At 45.0% G+C, this 18949-nt stretch overlaps 1 protein-coding gene across 6 annotated transcripts in view; it reads right to left on the minus strand.

The window, feature by feature from the left end:
* The window catches only part of LOC115192633 (protein unc-13 homolog A-like), a 75186-nt gene that overhangs the window by 43333 nt on the left and 12904 nt on the right, over window positions 1–18949 (minus strand). For 5 of the 6 annotated variants that reach the window (XM_029751369.1, XM_029751367.1, XM_029751366.1 and 2 more), the window contains exons 2-10: window positions 16233–16262; window positions 16033–16132; window positions 8812–8929; window positions 7289–7412; window positions 6904–6974; window positions 6701–6752; window positions 4326–4355; window positions 3932–4139; window positions 2757–2876 (exon numbers count right to left, since the gene is read on the minus strand). In XM_029751369.1, the coding sequence (XP_029607229.1) occupies window positions 2757–2876; window positions 3932–4139; window positions 4326–4355; window positions 6701–6752; window positions 6904–6974; window positions 7289–7412; window positions 8812–8929; window positions 16033–16132; window positions 16233–16262 (853 nt within the window). The remainder of the gene's footprint in view (window positions 1–2756; window positions 2877–3931; window positions 4140–4325; window positions 4356–6700; window positions 6753–6903; window positions 6975–7288; window positions 7413–8811; window positions 8930–16032; window positions 16133–16232; window positions 16263–18949) is intronic. The other variant, XM_029751370.1, reaches the window with a different exon arrangement.

Raw genomic sequence — 18949 nt, forward strand, 5'->3', positions numbered from 1 at the left:
TATTGGGATAAGGAGCCAGAGTGGGGACCAGAGGGCATGTTAAGGTGACATATTGGGATAAGGAGCCAGAGTGGGGACCAGAGGGCATGTTAAGGTGACATATTGGGATAAGGAGCCAGAGTGGGGACCAGAGTGTGGCAGAACAGTTAACCTAAAGTAAGAGGAAAAAGGCAGTGAACCAACCAAGGCAACCCAGACCAAGGGATGGGCTGGTATGTGTTCAGATGCATGAGTGTGGGTTGGGTGGTGTAGTTATGGGTCTTTATTTCAGTATTTGGAGATATTATTGGTGAATGCTTTGATCACACGCCACATACACATCTGTATATTCAACAGAGATTCCCAAACACCCAGAGCCAACACAATAAACCGCAAAATAAGACGGGAGGCAAACAGCCTTCACAAGTAATGACACTCATTCAGGCGAGGTGGGTGTGAGAGAGAGAAAGAGAGAGAGAGAGAGAACAGAGGGAGATTGGGAGGGAGAGAAAATAAGAGTGGAGAGATAAAGAGAGACAGGGGCCTACACTGGGCTGACAGGAGAGGAGAAACAGCATCTCTTTAGGATATATTTATCGTCTATGATGAATGAGGCTATTAGTGAGTAGGGAAAGAGAATGAGACGCGGCATGTGTTAGAGAGAGAGAGCAGACAGGAACAACACAAACCCCAACACACACACACACGCACACACACAAGTCCACCCGTTTACACACTATCGATTAGAGCAGTGAAGGTTCAATAATGCATGAGACGGGGGAACAGGAAAACAGAACACCTGAGGAAAGGACACCAACACACACAAACACAAATACACACACGGCATATGCACAAAACCACATACACACTCACAGACAGAATCCTGACCCTCAACCCTGCTACTCAATCAAGAAGCGCACACACATGCAAACTCTCTCTCTTTGTCAATCTCTTCGTTTTTCTCTCTCGCTCTCTCTCTCTCCCTGTCTCTCTCTCACTCACTCACACACACACACACACACACACACACACACACACACAAATAGACCCACAAGAACACACAAATAGACCCACAAGAACACACATAGGCCTGCTGCCCGACAGAAACCAGCATTTCCCTTATCAAACACCAAACAGCAGGACAGAAACACAGTGGCACATACATGAGGACATGTGTCTTCCCCTCTCTGATAAGCTACAATGCATTTTGATCAGGCATGATTCCTGCCACCCCACAGCCGGGGTCCTCGGCCAACAATTTGAACTGAGACCAAATAACAAAGAGGACTTGTCACCAGTGTTGGGATTAGTTACTTTATATTACATATTACATTTAACAATAGTAACACGTTACTTTACAATATTACTTAGTGTGGAAAGTAAGTACCTTGCATTACTTTTATGAAAATCTCACCGTTTGTTTGACTGTCGGGGTGAGCAAGGTGAGCAACCCTCGCTCTACCAAAGATAGGCTACTTACGAACTCAGGTTTGATCACTAGTTTCTCCTTCCATCTGTGGTGCTGCTTTCCTGTGCTAGTCCACAATGGCTGCTCTATTTGGGCTGCTTAATTCACAATATATACTGTAAGCCAAACATCTGTACAGATTTCCTATCTTTTCATTCAAAATCTTTCTCTCGAGTCACCAGTTCTGGTTATAGACCGCACGTACATAGACCCATAGAGATGTATAGATGGCACACTTGCCACTAGACAGGAAAACCCTCAATAGAGTACCACAGTATGAGTCATAATACCCATAAAACCTAGTGGTCAAACAAGGAAATAGTTGCAATCGTTTTTCCACAATTCATTTTTAGAAACACTTAAAATGAGCCCTTATGGGAAAAATGAATGGTGGAAAAATGACTGGAATCATTTCCCTGTTTGACCGTTAGGTTTTATGGGTATTCTGACACCTCCACTGTGGGGCTCTATGGGCTTTGCTATCACAGAAGCAATCAATGGCAAAGATCAGAGGTGCGCCCTCTATACATTTCTATGGACAGCAGCTGTCATGACATTTCTCCAAACAGCCTTTCTCCTCTCGCTCGAGAACTAAATGAGGAAACAAGTTGAGCTCAGATCATGGAAACACGCACCCGGTAGAGATGATTCTGAAAGTAACGCACGTGTTTCACAAAGTAACTGTAACAATATTAACTCATTTGAAAAAGTAACGTGTTACTTAACTCCGTTACTCATAAAAGTTATTTGATTACGTAACACGTTATTTTTGTAACGCATTACCCCCAACACTGCTTGTCACTGTGGCACACCATAGGAGGAGGTAATAACAGGCTGCCACTGAGACACAGAGGAAGCAGAGGAGCCACAGCCACACAGAACACACTAACACTTCAACACTGCAACTCACATCAATGTGGCACAACTGTTCCCTTATGTTTCCAAGTTCTTAGATAACAACATACACAACAGAGGAACTCATTGACATTTCACAACAGATGTACTACAGAGAGAGGGGAGATCATGTGTGTGTGATACCGCTGTGTATACAGTAGTTATTATTAGGTAGAGACAGAATCGAAACGTGTGTGTGTATATATATATATATATATATATATATGTGAGAGCGAGAGCGGGGTCGAACAGCGCACGCATGCAATCACAGCGAGCAAGGAGGACAGGACAAGTCCAGCACAGACATCACAGCGAGACCACGGACGGACTCACAGGCTGGAGCAGGAGGAAGAGGAGGAGGAGGAGGAGGAAGAGGAAGATGAGGAGGAGGTGGAGAGGAGGTGCAGAGACCCACCTATCGGAGAGCGAGTGCCTACTGTCTAGAGAGTACTGGCGGCTGGTGTGCCGGCTCGAACCTGAAGCTGAATCGAGATCGCTGTGCCCGTTGGTGGCTGAGTCTAAAGTATCATAGCATCTGGCAGGTTGGGGGGAGACGCAGGAGAGGAGAAGCATCAGTACAGCCCAGCCTGAGGCTTTTCAAAGACACACAGCAACGTACACACACCAAACTGAACCACACACTGCCCAGCACACCTACTGCATAAAGATCACTGGCACGATAGATAGATAGATAGATAGATAGATAGATAGATAGATAGATAGATAGATAGTGATTGGTTTTTAGCCATAGTGGACCTTGCAGGTTCATATGGATAAAAACAGAATCACTGCTGATAGAAGCCTTTATGCAATAATGTGGCTGCACCTAACAATGCATGAGTTTGAGTGAACTTGCGCCTTTGAACAACAGATGAACAGACAAAAAAACACACTTGTTTCGATTTTTTGGCAAAACAAGTTGCTTAGTGATCACAGGGGATTGTATTTCAGCCACACACACACACGCACACATGCACACACACACGATGATCATTGTGACAGGGTGCCAGTGAGGATCTTGACACACGGCCTGTATGCAATGGGCTGCTCCTTCAGGCTTATATAGTGAGGCCAGAGACAGTGAAGTCACAATTGGACAACAGGTTACCATAAAACATCAGTGTGAATGTGAAACCAAACAAGTCCACAGGGGCATATCTATTATGTTCTGTATCAGTCTGCTTTATCCTGTGAGAATAGAGTGTTGATCTCCAGACGAGACAAAGTCAGTATGGATCCCTTGACTAAGAAGAGGAGGTGAGATCCATGCTGTGTGTGTGTCTCAATAGTCCAGCGTTGTTTCCTTTCCTCGCCTTCTTTCCTTCACCCACACAGATCTCAAAGAGCTGGACAGGGGAAATGCACAACTTATACATTTCACCTACCCTGCATGTTTTTTGATTAGTACAACTGTAGGATAGCAGCTTGTAAAGAAATTACTCAAATGTAATTATAAAATGAAGGAAACAAGGAAAAGAAGGCACTTGGGCTTATTGGGACAAACCCCTTATTGAGACCCTGAGGACTGAGTAAACCAGATAATGAACCAGATAAGGAGGACAGGACAGCAGAGAGGTTAGGTTAGGTTACCTGATGGCTCTATGGTTGTCATAGTCCAGCTCTTGAATGGAGCCGTTGTAGGAGATGTGCGAGGAGTAGAGCTGGTCTCTCAGGATGGGGTACTGGTGCATGGAGGTGTTGGGCTGAGACATGGTGTAGAAGGGAGGGGGGATGCTGTTACTGGTCTCACTGCGGTAGTCACTGTCTCTGTCGTCCATCGCACTGTCTGGGTCCTCATCTACACACACAGGAAATGGTTGAAATATTATGATTATTATAGGGGCTAGATTCATTACCCAGGATGCTAGTGAGTGCTTGGTGACTAGTTCTAACAACCTGCCAATACAGGCCTACAGTACCAAGGCCAAAAGCAGATACATCACATTTATAGTGCTAAACTGTGTGAAAAGCTATAAAAACTCACTTTGCTGGTTTCCCCACAGACTCCAGTTACCTACAGGGACAGGGAGTAAGAAGTTATCACAATGTTGATGTGGGCCTGAGCCATGAACTTCAGGTTAAAGAATGTACAACCGTATGACCAGGAAACAAACTAGTCAAAGTGAGGGTACTCCCAGAGTGGAGTTGGAGACAGAGCAGGCCAGGGCAGGCAAGATGGCTGACCTTGTGACGGATGGAGGGCCAAGGAGGGTTCAGGGTGTGGTAATTAGCAGAGCGCAGTAGGGAGTCAGCCATAACTCTCACCAGCAGAGCTGCCAACCCAGCGCCCTATGACTCACAGCCCATAAGCAGCCACCATCAATACACACTCACTGAAACACAGCACGTAGACACGCATGCATGCACACGCACAAGCACTCACACATACACTGACCAACCTTCATGGCTGGTTGCTCACAAACCGTCTCTCACCCATGCATGCACGCACACACACACACCTACTGACAGACAAACACCCACCGCAGCCTAGACTCATCCACAGACGTCTCCGCCCATTCACCTGGGCTGTCATCATCAGACAGACAGGGCTGTGTCTGACAGGGCAGTGTTAGTATGCCAGCACATATCCATCACACAGCTAGCATCCATAAATCACTGTGTGTGGAGTTGACTATGAGGCAGGCCTGCTGGCTTGATTCATCATGTCAGCTTTTCTCCATCCATCCCTCCCTCCATATGCCTGCCTGCCTGCCTGCCTGCGGACAAGCTAAACACCTTCTTCACCCGTTTTGAGGATAATACAGTGCCACCAACACGGCCCGCTACCAAGGACTGTGGGCTTTCCTTCTCTGTGGCCGACGTGAGTAAGACATTTAAGGGTGTTAACCCTCGCATGGCTGCCGGCCCAGACGTCATCCCTACCTCAGAGCATGCGCAGACCAGCTGGCTGGCGTGTTTACGGACATATTCAATCTCTCCCTATCCCAGTCTGCTGTCCCCACTTTCTTCAAGATGTCCACCATTGTTCCTGTACCCAAGAAAGCAAAGGTAACTGAACTAAATGACTATCGCCCCGTAGAACTCACTTCTGTCATCATGAAGTTCTTTGAGAGGCTAGTTAAGGATCATATCACCTCTACCTTACCTGACACCTGAGACGCACTTCAATTTGCTTACCGCCCTCAGCGTACACATCACTTTTGGGGTACACATCACTGACGATCTGAAATGGTCCACCCACACAGACAGTGTGGTGAAGGCGCAATAGCGCCTCTTCAACCTCAGGAAGCTGAAGAATTTTGGCTTGGCCCTTAAAACCCTCACAAACTTTTACAGATGCACAATTGAGAGCATCCTGTCGGGCTGTATCACCGCCTGGTACGGCAACTGCACCATCCGCAACCGCAGGGCTCTCCAGAGGGTGGTGGGGTCTGCCCAACGTATCACCGGGGGCAAACTACCTGCTCTCCAGGACACCTACAGCCCCCAATGTCACAGGAAGGCCAAAAAGATCATAAAGGAAACAACCACTCGAGCCACGGCTTGTTCACCATGCTATCATCCAGAAGGCGAGGTCAGTGCAGCTGCATCAAGAGACAGAAGCTGTTTTTCAATCTCAAGGCCATTAGACTGTTAACTAGCCATCACTAGCCGGCTTTCACCCATTTATGCAACCCTGCACCTTAGAGGTTGCTGCCCTATATAGATAGACTTGAATCACTGGCCACTTTAATAATGGAACACTAGTCACTTTTATAATGTTTAAACAATGTTTACATACTGCTTTACTCATCTCATATGTATATACTGTATTCTATTCTACTGTATTTTAGTAAATGCCACTCTGACATTGCTCGATTTAATATTTATACATTTCTTAATTCTATTCTTTTACTTTTAGATTTGTGTGTATTGTTGTGAATTGTTGATACTACTGCATGGGAGCTAGGAACACAAGCATTTCACTACACCTGCAATAACATCTGCTAAATATGTGTATGTGACCAATAAAATATGATTAGATTTTTGATTTGATTCACTGCTTACCCTCAAATCAGGAGGTGGAGAGTGACGAAGAGGGGGAGAGGGAGGAATAAAGTGAAGTGAAGTGGAGGAGGAAGGGGACGAGGAAAAGGAGGATGAGGAAGAAGAGGAAGGGAAGAGGAAAAAGGAAGAAGGGGAGGAATAAAGTGAATATGAGAAGAAGGAGGATGAAGGGGAGGATAGCGAAGAGGAAGAGTGAGGAGGAGGAAGAGGAGGAAGAGACGGAGGAGGAAGAAGAGGGCCATGAAGAAAGTAAAAAGATTAAAGGAGGATGAAAGGGAGGAGGATACTGTATTAAAGAGGGGAGAAGGAGATTGAAGAGGATACAGGCAGTATCAAGTGTCTACTACTCACAGCATTGTGTTGATGGTGCTTGAAGTGGTCTCTCCTCTTCCTGGTATGTGTACTGTAACACACACACACACACACACACACACACACAAATCATATTTAATGCATCGAGTAAGTTATGACTTTTGCAATTACTGATAGCCCTGCCTTGTGGCGGGTAAGATGTAAGCACAAAGAGAGGAGAGGAGGAGGAAGAAATGCCTTACACCCTGGTCCCTCATGGAGTTGAGCTGCTCCAGTTTCTTGGCCCAATATTGAGCCTCATCCTCTGGAATGTCTGAAGCAGAAAGACCCATTTGCTGATCAGTCACTTAGGACACACACACAGATAATCATATATGCACAGGCATACGTGGGCACGCACATGCACACACACACACATGCACGCACACGCACAGATGCACACACAATGCTCTAATGGTTCCAAATGATTGCAATACACTTTGACAGTCATAGGCTTCCATTGTCCGTGAGTATATTCAGATATAATGATGTAGATATACTGTAGGTAATAATAAGGAGATAGGGTTATAGTTCACTTTCAAGGCACATTAGAGAGCACATTTGACATGAGTGAGAGTGTCATCTGACCTAATGGCAGTTCAAATCGGCTGTCCAGCAGCATGCGGTGGAAGGTGGGGTCTTTGGTGCCTGTGATCTCATTCTCAGCCATGATGACCTGGGAGTCTAGGGTCAGCCACTGCCCCGGCCCCTCCTACCACACACACACACACACACACACACACGTACTGTTACTGTACAGGGCTAGGAAAATGCTAAAAATAGCCCTAGCTAAAGTCTTTTGGAGGCGGGGAGATACATCCTGTTACAACATTTCCCCCTGGTGTCACTGGTACCACTAACGTTTTCAGTTGGTGGCACCGGCCCATGATTTGGTGGCATCCCGCAGCGTCACACAATAGAATACACTTGAATCATCATCTTATAAAGTAATTATAAATTCATTCACAATGCTTTATTAAGAAGTGTAATAGACCACTGAGATGATATTCAATAAATAAGTTGTTAAATCTAACATGTATAGGCAGGAATGATAGATTCAAACTATTTTGATATACAACCTAATCCAGTGGTTGCCATGAATTCTGGGTTGACAATTAGGCTTTTAATTTACTGTCAAAATAGGTCGCCATAATTTTCTTATTTTTTGTTCAATAGGGATGAATTTGCCTTCACCTTTACGTGCATGGCTGACAGCCATGGTATATCAGGCTGTATACCACAGGTATGACAAAACAATTATTTTTACTGCTCTTAAACCCTCACAAACTTTTACAGATGCACAATTGAGAGCATCCTGTCGGGCTGTATCACTGCCTGATACGGCAACTGCACCGCCCTCAACCGCAGGGCTCTCCGGGAGAGTTGTGTGGTCTGCACAATACATCACCGGGGGCAAATTACCTGCCCTCCAGGACAGCTACAGCACCTGATGTCACAGGAAGGCCAAAAAGATCATCAAGGACAACAACCACCCGAGCCACTGCCTGTTCACCCCGCTACCATCCAGAAGGCGATGTCAGTACAGGTGCATCAAAGCTGGGACTGAAAATGTGCTTCTATCTCAAGGCCATCAGAGTGTTAAACAGCCATCACTAACACAGAGAGGCTGCTGCCTACTTACAGACTTGAAATCATTGTCCACTCTAACAAATGGATCACTAGTATCTGCTAACCATGTGACCAATACAATTTGATTTGGATTTGAGTGAAGGGTCTGAATACTTACGCAAATGTAATATTTCTGTTTTAAATTGTTATACATTTGCTCAAATTGAAATAAACCTGTTTTTGCTTTGGCAGTATGGGGTATTGTGTGTAGATTGATGAGGAAAGAAATCTAGTTATAATGTCGCAAAATGTGATTAAATGGTCGCAGTCTGGAGCCCTGCCTTAAACTCCTTTCATCCCTGATATGAATTGTGTTCCACCTTAAACACTTTGAAATGCCGTGACAACAAACAGTATCAGTCTAGTGTTGTGATGTACTTGTGTCTGAGCCTCAGATGTGCTGCTGGTAAAACACCTTGTACACCCAGGAGGGTGAGGTGTGGTGGGGGAGGAGAGGGGGGCGCATGGTGGGTATACCGTACCTCATCAGACTGGCGGATGTCTTCCAAGGGGATCCACAAGGTGCCCACCATGGTGTCCCAGATTAACCCTTTGTTCCACACCTCCACTGTCAGCCCCAGATCCAGCCTGTTGATCTCACTGCACAGAGAGAGAGAGAGAGAGAGCAAGAGAGATAAGAGGAAGAATAACAGAGGGATTGAGAGAGGGAAAGGAGGTATGAGAGAGGATGGCGGGGCAGAGAGAGAGAGAGAGAGAGAAAGAGTACGAGAGAGAACAGGAGATGTGATGAGATGAGGAAATGAAACATTATAACCCATCTCAAAAAGAAATTAATTTTACAGCGCCTTCAGAAAGTATTCACACCCCTTGACATTTTCCATATTTTGTGGTGTTACAGCCTGAACTTAAAATTGATTAAATTGAGATTTTGTGTCACGAGCATACACACAATACCCCATAATGTAAAAGTGGAATTAAGTTTTTAGAAATGTTTAGAAATGTATTAAAAATTAAAAGCTGAAATGTCTTGAGTCAATAAGTATTCAACCCCTTTGTTATGTCAAGCCTAAATAAGTTCAGGAGTAAAAATGTGTTTAACAAGTCACATTATAACTTCCATAGACTCACTCTGTGTGCAATAACAGTGTTTAAAATTATTTTTAATGACTTTCTTATCTCTTTACCACACATCAAACTATCTGTAAGGCAGTGAATTTTCTCAGTCGAGCAGTGAATTTCAAACACAGATTCAACCACAAAGACCAGGGAGGTTTTCCAACGCTTCGCAAAGAAGGGTGCCTATTGATAGATGGGAGGAAAAAAAGCAGACATTGAATATGCCTTTGTGCATGGTGAAGTTATTAATTACACTTTGGATGGTGTATCAACACACCCAGTCACTACATGAATGAAATAATGAATGAATGAATGAATTAAATGAAATGAAATGAATATATGAATGAATTACATTTTCTTTTTGTGTGCATCGCATTAAAAATGAAAAAAAATACATCAAAATCAATACATAATAATAAATAAGGTTATCCAAACAATAATTATATCCATAGAGCAGTAAAAAATACACACATATATATATATATATATATATATATATATATATATATATATATACTGCTCAAAAAAATAAAGGGAACACTTAAACAACACATCCTAGATCTGAATGAAATAAATAATCTTATTAAATACTTTTTTCTTTACATAGTTGAATGTGCTGACAACAAAATCACGCAAAAATAATCAATGGAAATCCAATTTATCAACCCATGGAGGTCTGGATTTGGAGTCACACTCAAAATTAAAGTGGAAAACCACACTACAGGCTGATCCAACTTTGATGTAATGTCCTTAAAACAAGTCAAAATGAGGCTCAGTAGTGTGTGTGGCCTCCACGTGCCTGTATGACCTCCCTACAACGCCTGGGCATGCTCCTGATGAGGTGGCGGATGGTCTCCTGAGGGATCTCCTCCCAGACCTGGACTATGCATCCGCCAACTCCTGGACAGTCTGTGGTGCAACGTGGCATTGGTGGATGGAGCGAGACATGATGTCCCAGATGTGCTCAATTGGATTCAGGTCTGGGGAACGGGCGGGCCAGTCCATAGCATCAATGCCTTCCTCTTGCAGGAACTGCTGACACACTCCAGCCACATGAGGTCTAGCATTGTCTTGCATTAGGAGGAACCCAGGGCCAACCACACCAGCATATGGTCTCACAAGGGGTCTGAGGATCTCATCTCGGTACCTAATGGCAGTCAGGCTACCTCTGGCGAGCACATGGAGGGCTGTGCGGCCCCCCAAAGAAATGCCACCCCACACCATGACTGACCCACAGCCAAACCGGTCATGCTGGAGGATGTTGCAGGCAGCAGAACGTTCTCCACGGCACCTCCAGACTCTGTCACGTCTGTCACGTGCTCAGTGTGAACCTGCTTTCATCTGTGAAGAGCACAGGGCGCCAGTGGCGAATTTGCCAATCTTGACGTTCTCTGGCAAATGCCAAACGTCCTGCACGGTGTTGGGCTGTAAGCACAACCCCCACCTGTGGACGTCGGGCCCTCATACCACCCTCATGGAGTTTGTTTCTGACCGTTTGAGCAGACACATGCACATTTGTGGCCTGCTGGAGGTCATTTTGTAGGGCTCTGGCAGTGCTTCTCCTGCTCCTCCTTGCACAAAGGTGGAGGTAGCGGTCCTGCTGCTGGGTTGTTGCCCTCCTACGGCCTCCTCCACGTCTCCTGATGTACTGGCCTGTCTCCTGGTAGCGCCTCCATGCTCTGGACACTACGCTGACAGACACAGCAAACCTTCTTGCCACAGCTCGCATTGATGTGCCATCCTGGATGAGCAGCACTACCTGAGCCACTTGTGTGGGTTGTAGACTCCGTCTCATGCTACCACTAGAGTGAAAGCACCGCCAGCATTCAAAAGTGACCAAAACATCAGCCAGGAAGCATAGGAACTGAGAAGTGGTCTGTGGTCCCCACCTGCAGAACCACTCCTTTATTGGGGGTGTCTTGCTAATTGCCTATAATTTCCACCTGTTGTCTATTCCATTTGCACAACAGCATGTGAAATGTATTGTCAATCAGTGTTGCTTCCTAAGTGGACAGTTTGATTTCACAGAAGTGTGATTGACTTGGAGTTACATTGTGTTGTTTAAGTGTTCCCTTTATTTTTTTGAGCAGTGTATATATATATATATATATATATATATATATATATATACACATACATGCATATACACATACATACATACTGTGCCTTCGGAAAGTATTCAGACCCCTTGACTTTTTCCATATTTTGTTACGTTACAGTCTTATTCTAAAATGGATTAACAAAAAAAAATCCTCGGCAATCTACACACAATACCCCATAATGACAATGTGAAAACAGTTTTTTAATTTTTATTTCTCCCTCCCCCCCAAAAATTAGAGAAATACCTTATTTACATAAGTATTCAGACTATGAGACAAGAAATTGAGCTCAGGTGCATACTGTTTCCACTGATCATCATTGAGATGTTTCTTCAACTTCAATGGAGTCCACCTGTGGTAAACTCAATTGATTGGACATGATTTGGAAAGGCACACACCTGTCTAGATGTCAGAGCAAAAACCAAGCCATGAAGTCAAAGGAATTGTCCGTAGTGCTCTGAGACATGATTGTGTCGAGGCACAGATCTGGGGAAGGGTACTTAAAACATTTCTGCAGCATTGAAGGTCCCCAAGAACACAGTGGTCTCCATCATTCTTAAATGGAAGAAGTTTGGAACCACCAAGACTCTTCCTAGAGCTGGCAGCCCGGCCAAACTGAGCAATTGGGGGAGAAGGGCCTTGGTCAGGGAGGTGACCAAGAACCCGATGGTAACTCTGGAAGAGCTCTGGAGTTCCTCTGTGAAGATGGGAATACCTTCCAGAAGGACAACCATCTCTGCAGCACTCCACCAATCAGGCCTTTATGGTAGAGTGGCCAGATGGAAACCACACCTCAGTAAAAGGCACATGACAGCCCGCTTTGAGTTTGCCAAAAGGCCCCTAAAGACTCTTAGACCATGAGAAACAAGATTCTCTGGTCTGTGAACCCAAGGTTGAATTCTTTGGCCTGAATGTCAAGCGTCACTTCTGGAGGAAACCTGGCACTATCCCTACGGTGAAGCATGGTGGTAGCAGCATCATGCTGTGGGGATGTTTTTCAGCAGCAGGGACTGGGAGACTAGTCAAATCAAATGAAACTGTATTTGTCACATGCGCCGAATACAACAAGTGTAGACCTTACCGTGAAATGCTTACTTACAAGCCCTTAACCAACAGTGCAGTTCAGGAAGAGTTAAGACATTTTTTGGGGCTTTCCTCTTCCTGGATGGCAGGAAGCTTGGCCCCAGTGATGTACTGGTCCGTACGCCCTACCCCCTGTAGCGCTTTATGGTCAGATGCTGAGCAATTGCCATCCCAGGTGGTGAAGCAACCGGTCAAGATGATCTCGATGGTGCAGCTATAGAACTTTTTGAGGATCTGAGGATCCATGCAAAATCTTTACCATCTCCTGAGCGGGAAAGGTGTTGTCGTGCCCTTTTCACGACTGTCTTAGTGTGTTTGGACCATGATAGTTCATTGGTGATGTAGACACCAAGGAACTTGAAACTCTCAACCCGCTCCACTACAGCCCCGTCAATATTAATGGTGGCCTCTTCAGCCCACCTTTTCCTGTAGTTCATGATCAGCTTCCTTGACTTGCTCACATTGAGGGAGAGGTTGTTGTCCTGGCACCACACTGCCAGGTCTCTGACTTCCTCCCTATAGGCTGTCTCATCGTTGTCGCTGATCAGGCCTACCACTGTTGTGTTGTCAGCAAACTTAATGATGGTGTTGGAGTTGTGTTTGGCCACGCAGTCGTGGCTGTACAGGGAGTACAGGAGTACACACCCCTGAGGGGCCCCAGTGTTGAGGATCAGCGTGGCAGACGTGTTGTTGCAGAGGGATGTGTTAAGTCCCAGGGTCCTTAGCTTAATGATGAGCTTCGTGGAAACTATGGTGTTGAACGCTGAGCTGTATTCAATGAATAGCATTCTCACATAGGTGTTGAATTGAAGTGGGTCTAGGGTGTCAGGTAAGGTAGAGCTGGTATGATCCTTAACTAGCATCTCAAAGCACTTCATGGTGACAGAAGTGAGTGCTACAGGGCAATAGTCATTTAGTTCAGTTACCTTTGCTTTCTTGGGTACAGGAACAATGGTGGACATCTTGAAGCAAGTGGGGACAGCAGACTGAGATAGGGGAAGATTGAATATGTCCGTAAACACTCTAGCCAGCTGGTCTGTGCATGTTCCGAAGACGCGGCTAGGGATGACGTCTGGGCCGGCAGCCTTGCATGGGTTAACACGCTTACATTTCTTACTCCTGTCAGCCACGGAGAAGGAGAGTCCACAGTCCTTTGGAGCGGGTCGCATTGATGTCACTGTGTTATCCTCAAAGCGGGCAAAGACCTTAGCACGGGTACTTCCTGTTTGAGTTTCTGCCTATAGGAAGGGAGGAGAAAAATAGAGTCATGATCTGATTTACCGAAGGGAGGACGGGGGAGGGCCTTGTAGACATCCTGGAAGAAATAATAGCAGTGGTCGATTGTTTTCCCGAGTACTACAGTCAATGTGTTGGTAGAACTTCGGGAACGTTTTCCTAAAATTTGCTTTGTTAAAATCCCCAGTTACAATAAATGCGGCCTCAGGATATGTGGTTTCCAGTTTGCATAAAGTCCAGAGTAGATCCTTGAGAGCCGTCGTGGTATCGGCTTGAGGGGGAATATACACGGCCGTGACTATAACCGAAGATAATTCTCTTGGGAGGTAATACGGTCGGCATTTGATTGTGAGGTATTCTAGGTCGGGTGAACAAAAGGACTTGAATTACTGTATGTTATCACAATCACACCATGAGTTGTTAATCATGAAACATACACTACCGCTCTTCTTCTACCCGGAGAGTTCTTTATTCCTGTCTGCGCAATGCACTGAGAACCCAGCTGGCTGTATGGACGTCGACAGTATATCCGGAGAGAGCCATGATTCTGTGAAAAAGAGTATGTTACAGTCCCTAATGGCTCTCTGGAAGGAGATCCTCGCCCTGAGCTCATCTGCTTTATTGTCCAGAGAGTGAACATAAGTGAGTAATATACTCGGAAGCGATGGATGGTGAGCCCACCTCCTGAGTTGGACTAGAAATCTGTAATCGCTGCCAAAGGGGATTTTAACATGTATTGACTCAGGGGTTGAATACTTATCTAATCAAGATATATTAGTGTTTATTTTTTATTTATTTTTATTTTTTACAAATGTTAGAATTTTTCTTGACATTACAGAGTATTTTGTTGACAATGACAATTAAATCCATTTTAATCCCACTTTGTAAGTCAAGGGGTGTGAATACTTTCTGAAGGCACTGTATATGTCATGAGAGCAATCAGCTATAATCCAATAGAACAGAGAGACAATATGATTCAGCCTGTGGTGGATGTGAGTCACTGAGCCACAGAGAGCTGTCTGATGGGAAAAGGTGAGGTCAATAAGACAGAGTGGAGGAGAGCAGTATTATTTCATACAAGGAAAAAAGATGTGAATTCTTGCAGGAAGGAAGCGTATAGAACCGACTGGCCAGGACTGACTGGGTCAATAACATATATGCACTCTGGGCATCTCCAGTATCCACACAGCTAGATTCAGGATGCATCTCAAACAGCACGCTGTTCCCTACATAGCACACAACATTTTACCAGAGCCCTATGGGCCCTGGTCAAAAGCAGTGCACTATATAGGGATAGGGTGCCATTTAGGATGCACTTTCACTTTACGCTCAGCAGCAAGTCAACCTCTCAAGTGAACCAAATCTTAATCCTAAACACCTGCTTTAATATGAAAACAGATATTTATCTTTTGTAGAGCCCAGGAAGTAATCTCACAAACAGCTGACGTTGGCACTGCATTATGGACTCCGAGAAAGAGAAATAACTTAAAGGGGAGAGAGAGGGGGGACGGAGGAGTGTTGACATTTAGCAGCTTTAGGAATCTAAGAAATGTAGGAGAGAGATAGTGATTATCATCTATTATTCACTCTTCTGCTGTTTCAGAGCAACATCCTGCTCCTATTATCAGTTAAGAAATACTTCCGAAAAATAACTTGGACTTAATAATTTCCCTTGACTGCTGCACAACCAGTGAGAGTGGCTCTGTTGGGCACCTTAGACGTCACTACTTAAAACATTTATTCAGGAGTCCCTGCAGTCCGTGTTACACAACATGTGTGCTCTCTGGTGTTAACACATTAGTGTAACTGCCTGCCTGCCTGGCTGACTGACTGACTGGATGGCTGGCCAGGGCAGCCTTGGGAAGCTCAACAGTAGCATATCTTGCATCTGAGATCAGGCCTCCAGAACCTTCTAGTCTCATTGCTGAGAGAGCACTGAGGACCCAGGGCAGCTCGACGTGCAAACTAGTAAGTCTTTCCTATGGGGGGGAGAGAGAGAGAGAGAAAATGAAGAGAGAAGAGGAAGAGAGAGGAGGAGAAAAGTGGAAGAGGAGGAAAAAGAAGGAACAGGAGAAAAGATAAAGAGGAGTGGGGGGAAGAGAAGGAGTAAGATGAGGACTTAGGACAAAGAGGGGGAGAGCCGAGAAGAAGATTGGGAAGATGAGGAGGAAAATGAGAAGAAAGAAGGAGAAAAGGAAGAAGACTCACAACATGAAGTCCTGCTCCCAGCATGGCTGGGCACCACGTACAGCGATGGTGGTGCTCTTGACGTTCTGCACTTTCAGCGTCACGTAGGTATTAAATTTCTCTGTGGAACATCAAGGAATATCAGTCTTATTGTAAAACAAACCAGTGTTACTAAGACTTTTAATACTAAGTCAAACATGGTCAAACATGTCTCGACTCACCTTGGGCTCCATCGAGTTTGGCTTTCTTCACTGCAAAACAGACAGAGAGAAACAAAGCATGAGCCATACTGTAATGGGCTAAACAAAATGGGGTCAATGGGTGAATCAATCTAGAAATTCAGGTTTCTAAAAACAAACCTATTAATAACCCACACCTCTCTGGGCTGAAAAGGTTTTCTGCATAAGACAGCGTCAAAACATTTGTTCACTTTGTGATTTAGATTTGTATTTATTATTTTTTATGTATTTTTAATTTAACTAGGCAAGTCAGTTAAGAACAAATTCTTATTTACAATGACGGCCTAGCCTGGCCAAACCCTAATCCGGACGACACTGGGCCAATTGTACGCCGCCCTATGGGACTCCCAATCACGGCCGGTTGTAATACAGCCTGGAATCGAACGAGGGTCTGTAGTGATGCCTCTAGCACTGAGATGCAGTGCCTTAGACCGCTGCGCCACTCGGGAGCCCAATAAGCAAATCAGCATATGCAAATCAGCACATGTGGGGTTTGTGAGTGACTGACAAGACCCTGGCATTTCATAGGAGAAGTAGAATGCACTCCCTCTGATGGCAGAATGCCTGAATCTCAATATCAAAGCCTGCATTAGTCAGATGTGGAAGGCTCTCAGCATTATGCTCCGGTGAGAGTGGTTCAGAGAGGTGCGTGCGTGCACCAGTGGGGTAGCGTTCTATTTTTTTAGGTGAGGGAGGCAAAACTGTGTTTTAAATGACGTCAAAATTTGTACCCACAGATGTAGCCTAGAGAACAGCCTATCATTATAGAATATACATAAAATGCATCCTCCACTTGCAACGTCTGCCTGTGCCCAGACATTGACTATGCTTTAGCTAACCATCCTAAAATCTTGTTAGAAATGAGGTGTTTTTGGTGTAACAGTAACGTTATAGGCCTACTATGCTATTCGGTTCTGTTATTTAAAATACTAATTCATCTTTATGTGATCTTGTGAGACATTGATTCACCTTTGATCTAACTTTACTAAACTAGCACCATTGTGAGAAGTGATAATCTTCTATTTGTAATAATAATAAGTGATGAGTAGGACTATTAGGCATAGGAAACAGATCTTGATGAGATGTCATTTTAAGCGATTGGAGCGTCATTCGGGGTGCTGAAAGGACAGCGCCAGGATCATGCAATGATGTTAAACAAATGTATGGTGCTGAAGGACAGCTAAAGGATACATACCTCTGCCGTTCGGCCAGTTCAGGAACGAACAACAATAATTTAAAGTAGGCCTAAAGCCTAATAGACATACGACTATGTGGTACAGCTATTTGTAGGTTATAGCCTAATGTAAACACAAATACATACAGTGGGGAGAACAAGTATTTGATAGCCTGCAAAATCGGCAGTGTTTCCTACTTACAAAGCATGTAGAGGTCTGTCATTTTTATCATAGGTACACTTCAACTGTGAGAGACGGAATCTAAAACAAATCCAGAAAATCACATTGTATGATTTTTAAGTAATTAATTTGCATTTTATTGCATGACATAAGTATTTGATACATCAGAAAAGCAGAACTTAATATTTGGTACAGAAACCTTTGTTTGCAATTACAGAGATCATACGTTTCCTGTAGTTCTTGACCAGGTTTGCACACACTGCAGCAGGGATTTTGGCCCACTCCTCCATACAGACCTTCTCCAGATCCTTCAGGTTTCGGGGCTGTCGCTGGGCAATACGGACTTTCAGCTCCCTCCAAAGATTTTCTATTGGGTTCAGGTCTGGAGACTGGCTAGGCCACTCCAGGACCTTGAGATGCTTCTTATGGAGCCACTCCTTAGTTGTCCTGGCTGTGTGTTTCGGATCGTTGTCATGCTGGAAGACCCAGCCACGACCCATCTTCAATGATCTTACTGAGGGATGGAGGTTGTTGGCCAACATGGCCCCATCCATCCTCCCCTCAATACGGTGCAGTCGTCCTGTCCCCTTTGCAGAAAAGCATCCCCAAAGAATGATGTTTCCACCTCCATGCTTCACGGTTGGGATGGTGTTCTTGGGGTTGTACTCATCCTTCTTCCTCCAAACACAGCGAGTGGAGTTTAGACCAAAAAGCTCTATTTTTGTCTCATCAGACCACATGACCTTCTCCCATTCCTCCTCTGGATCATCCAGATGGTCATTGGCAAACTTCAGACGGGCCTGGACATGCGCTGGCTTGAGCAGGGGGACCTTGTGTGCGCTGCAGGATTTTAATCCATGACGGCGTAGTGTGTTACTAATGGTTTTCTTTGAGACTGCTCCCAGCTCTCTTCAGGTCATTGACCAGGTCCTGCCGTGTAGTTCTGGGCTGATCCCTCACCTTCCTCATGATCATTGATGCCCCACGAGGTGAGATCTTGCATGGAGCCCCAGACCGAGGGTGATTGACCGTCATCTTGAACTTCTTCCATTTTCTAATAATTGCGCCAACAGTTGTTGCCTTCTCACCAAGCTGCTTGCCTATTGTCCTGTAGCCCATCCCAGCCTTGTGCATGTCTACAATTTTATCCCTGATGTCCTTACACAGCTCTCTGGTCTTAGCCATTGTGGAGAGGTTGGAGTCTGTTTGATTGAGTGTGTGGACAGGTGTCTTTTATACAGGTAACGAGTTCAAACAGGTGCAGTTAATACAGGTAATGAGTGGAGAACAGGAGGGCTTCTTAAAGAAAAACTAACAGGTCTGTGAGAGCCGGAATTCTTACTG

This window comes from Salmo trutta, chromosome 4 (genome assembly GCF_901001165.1).
Source record: "Salmo trutta chromosome 4, fSalTru1.1, whole genome shotgun sequence".
Lineage (NCBI taxonomy): Eukaryota > Metazoa > Chordata > Actinopteri > Salmoniformes > Salmonidae > Salmo > Salmo trutta.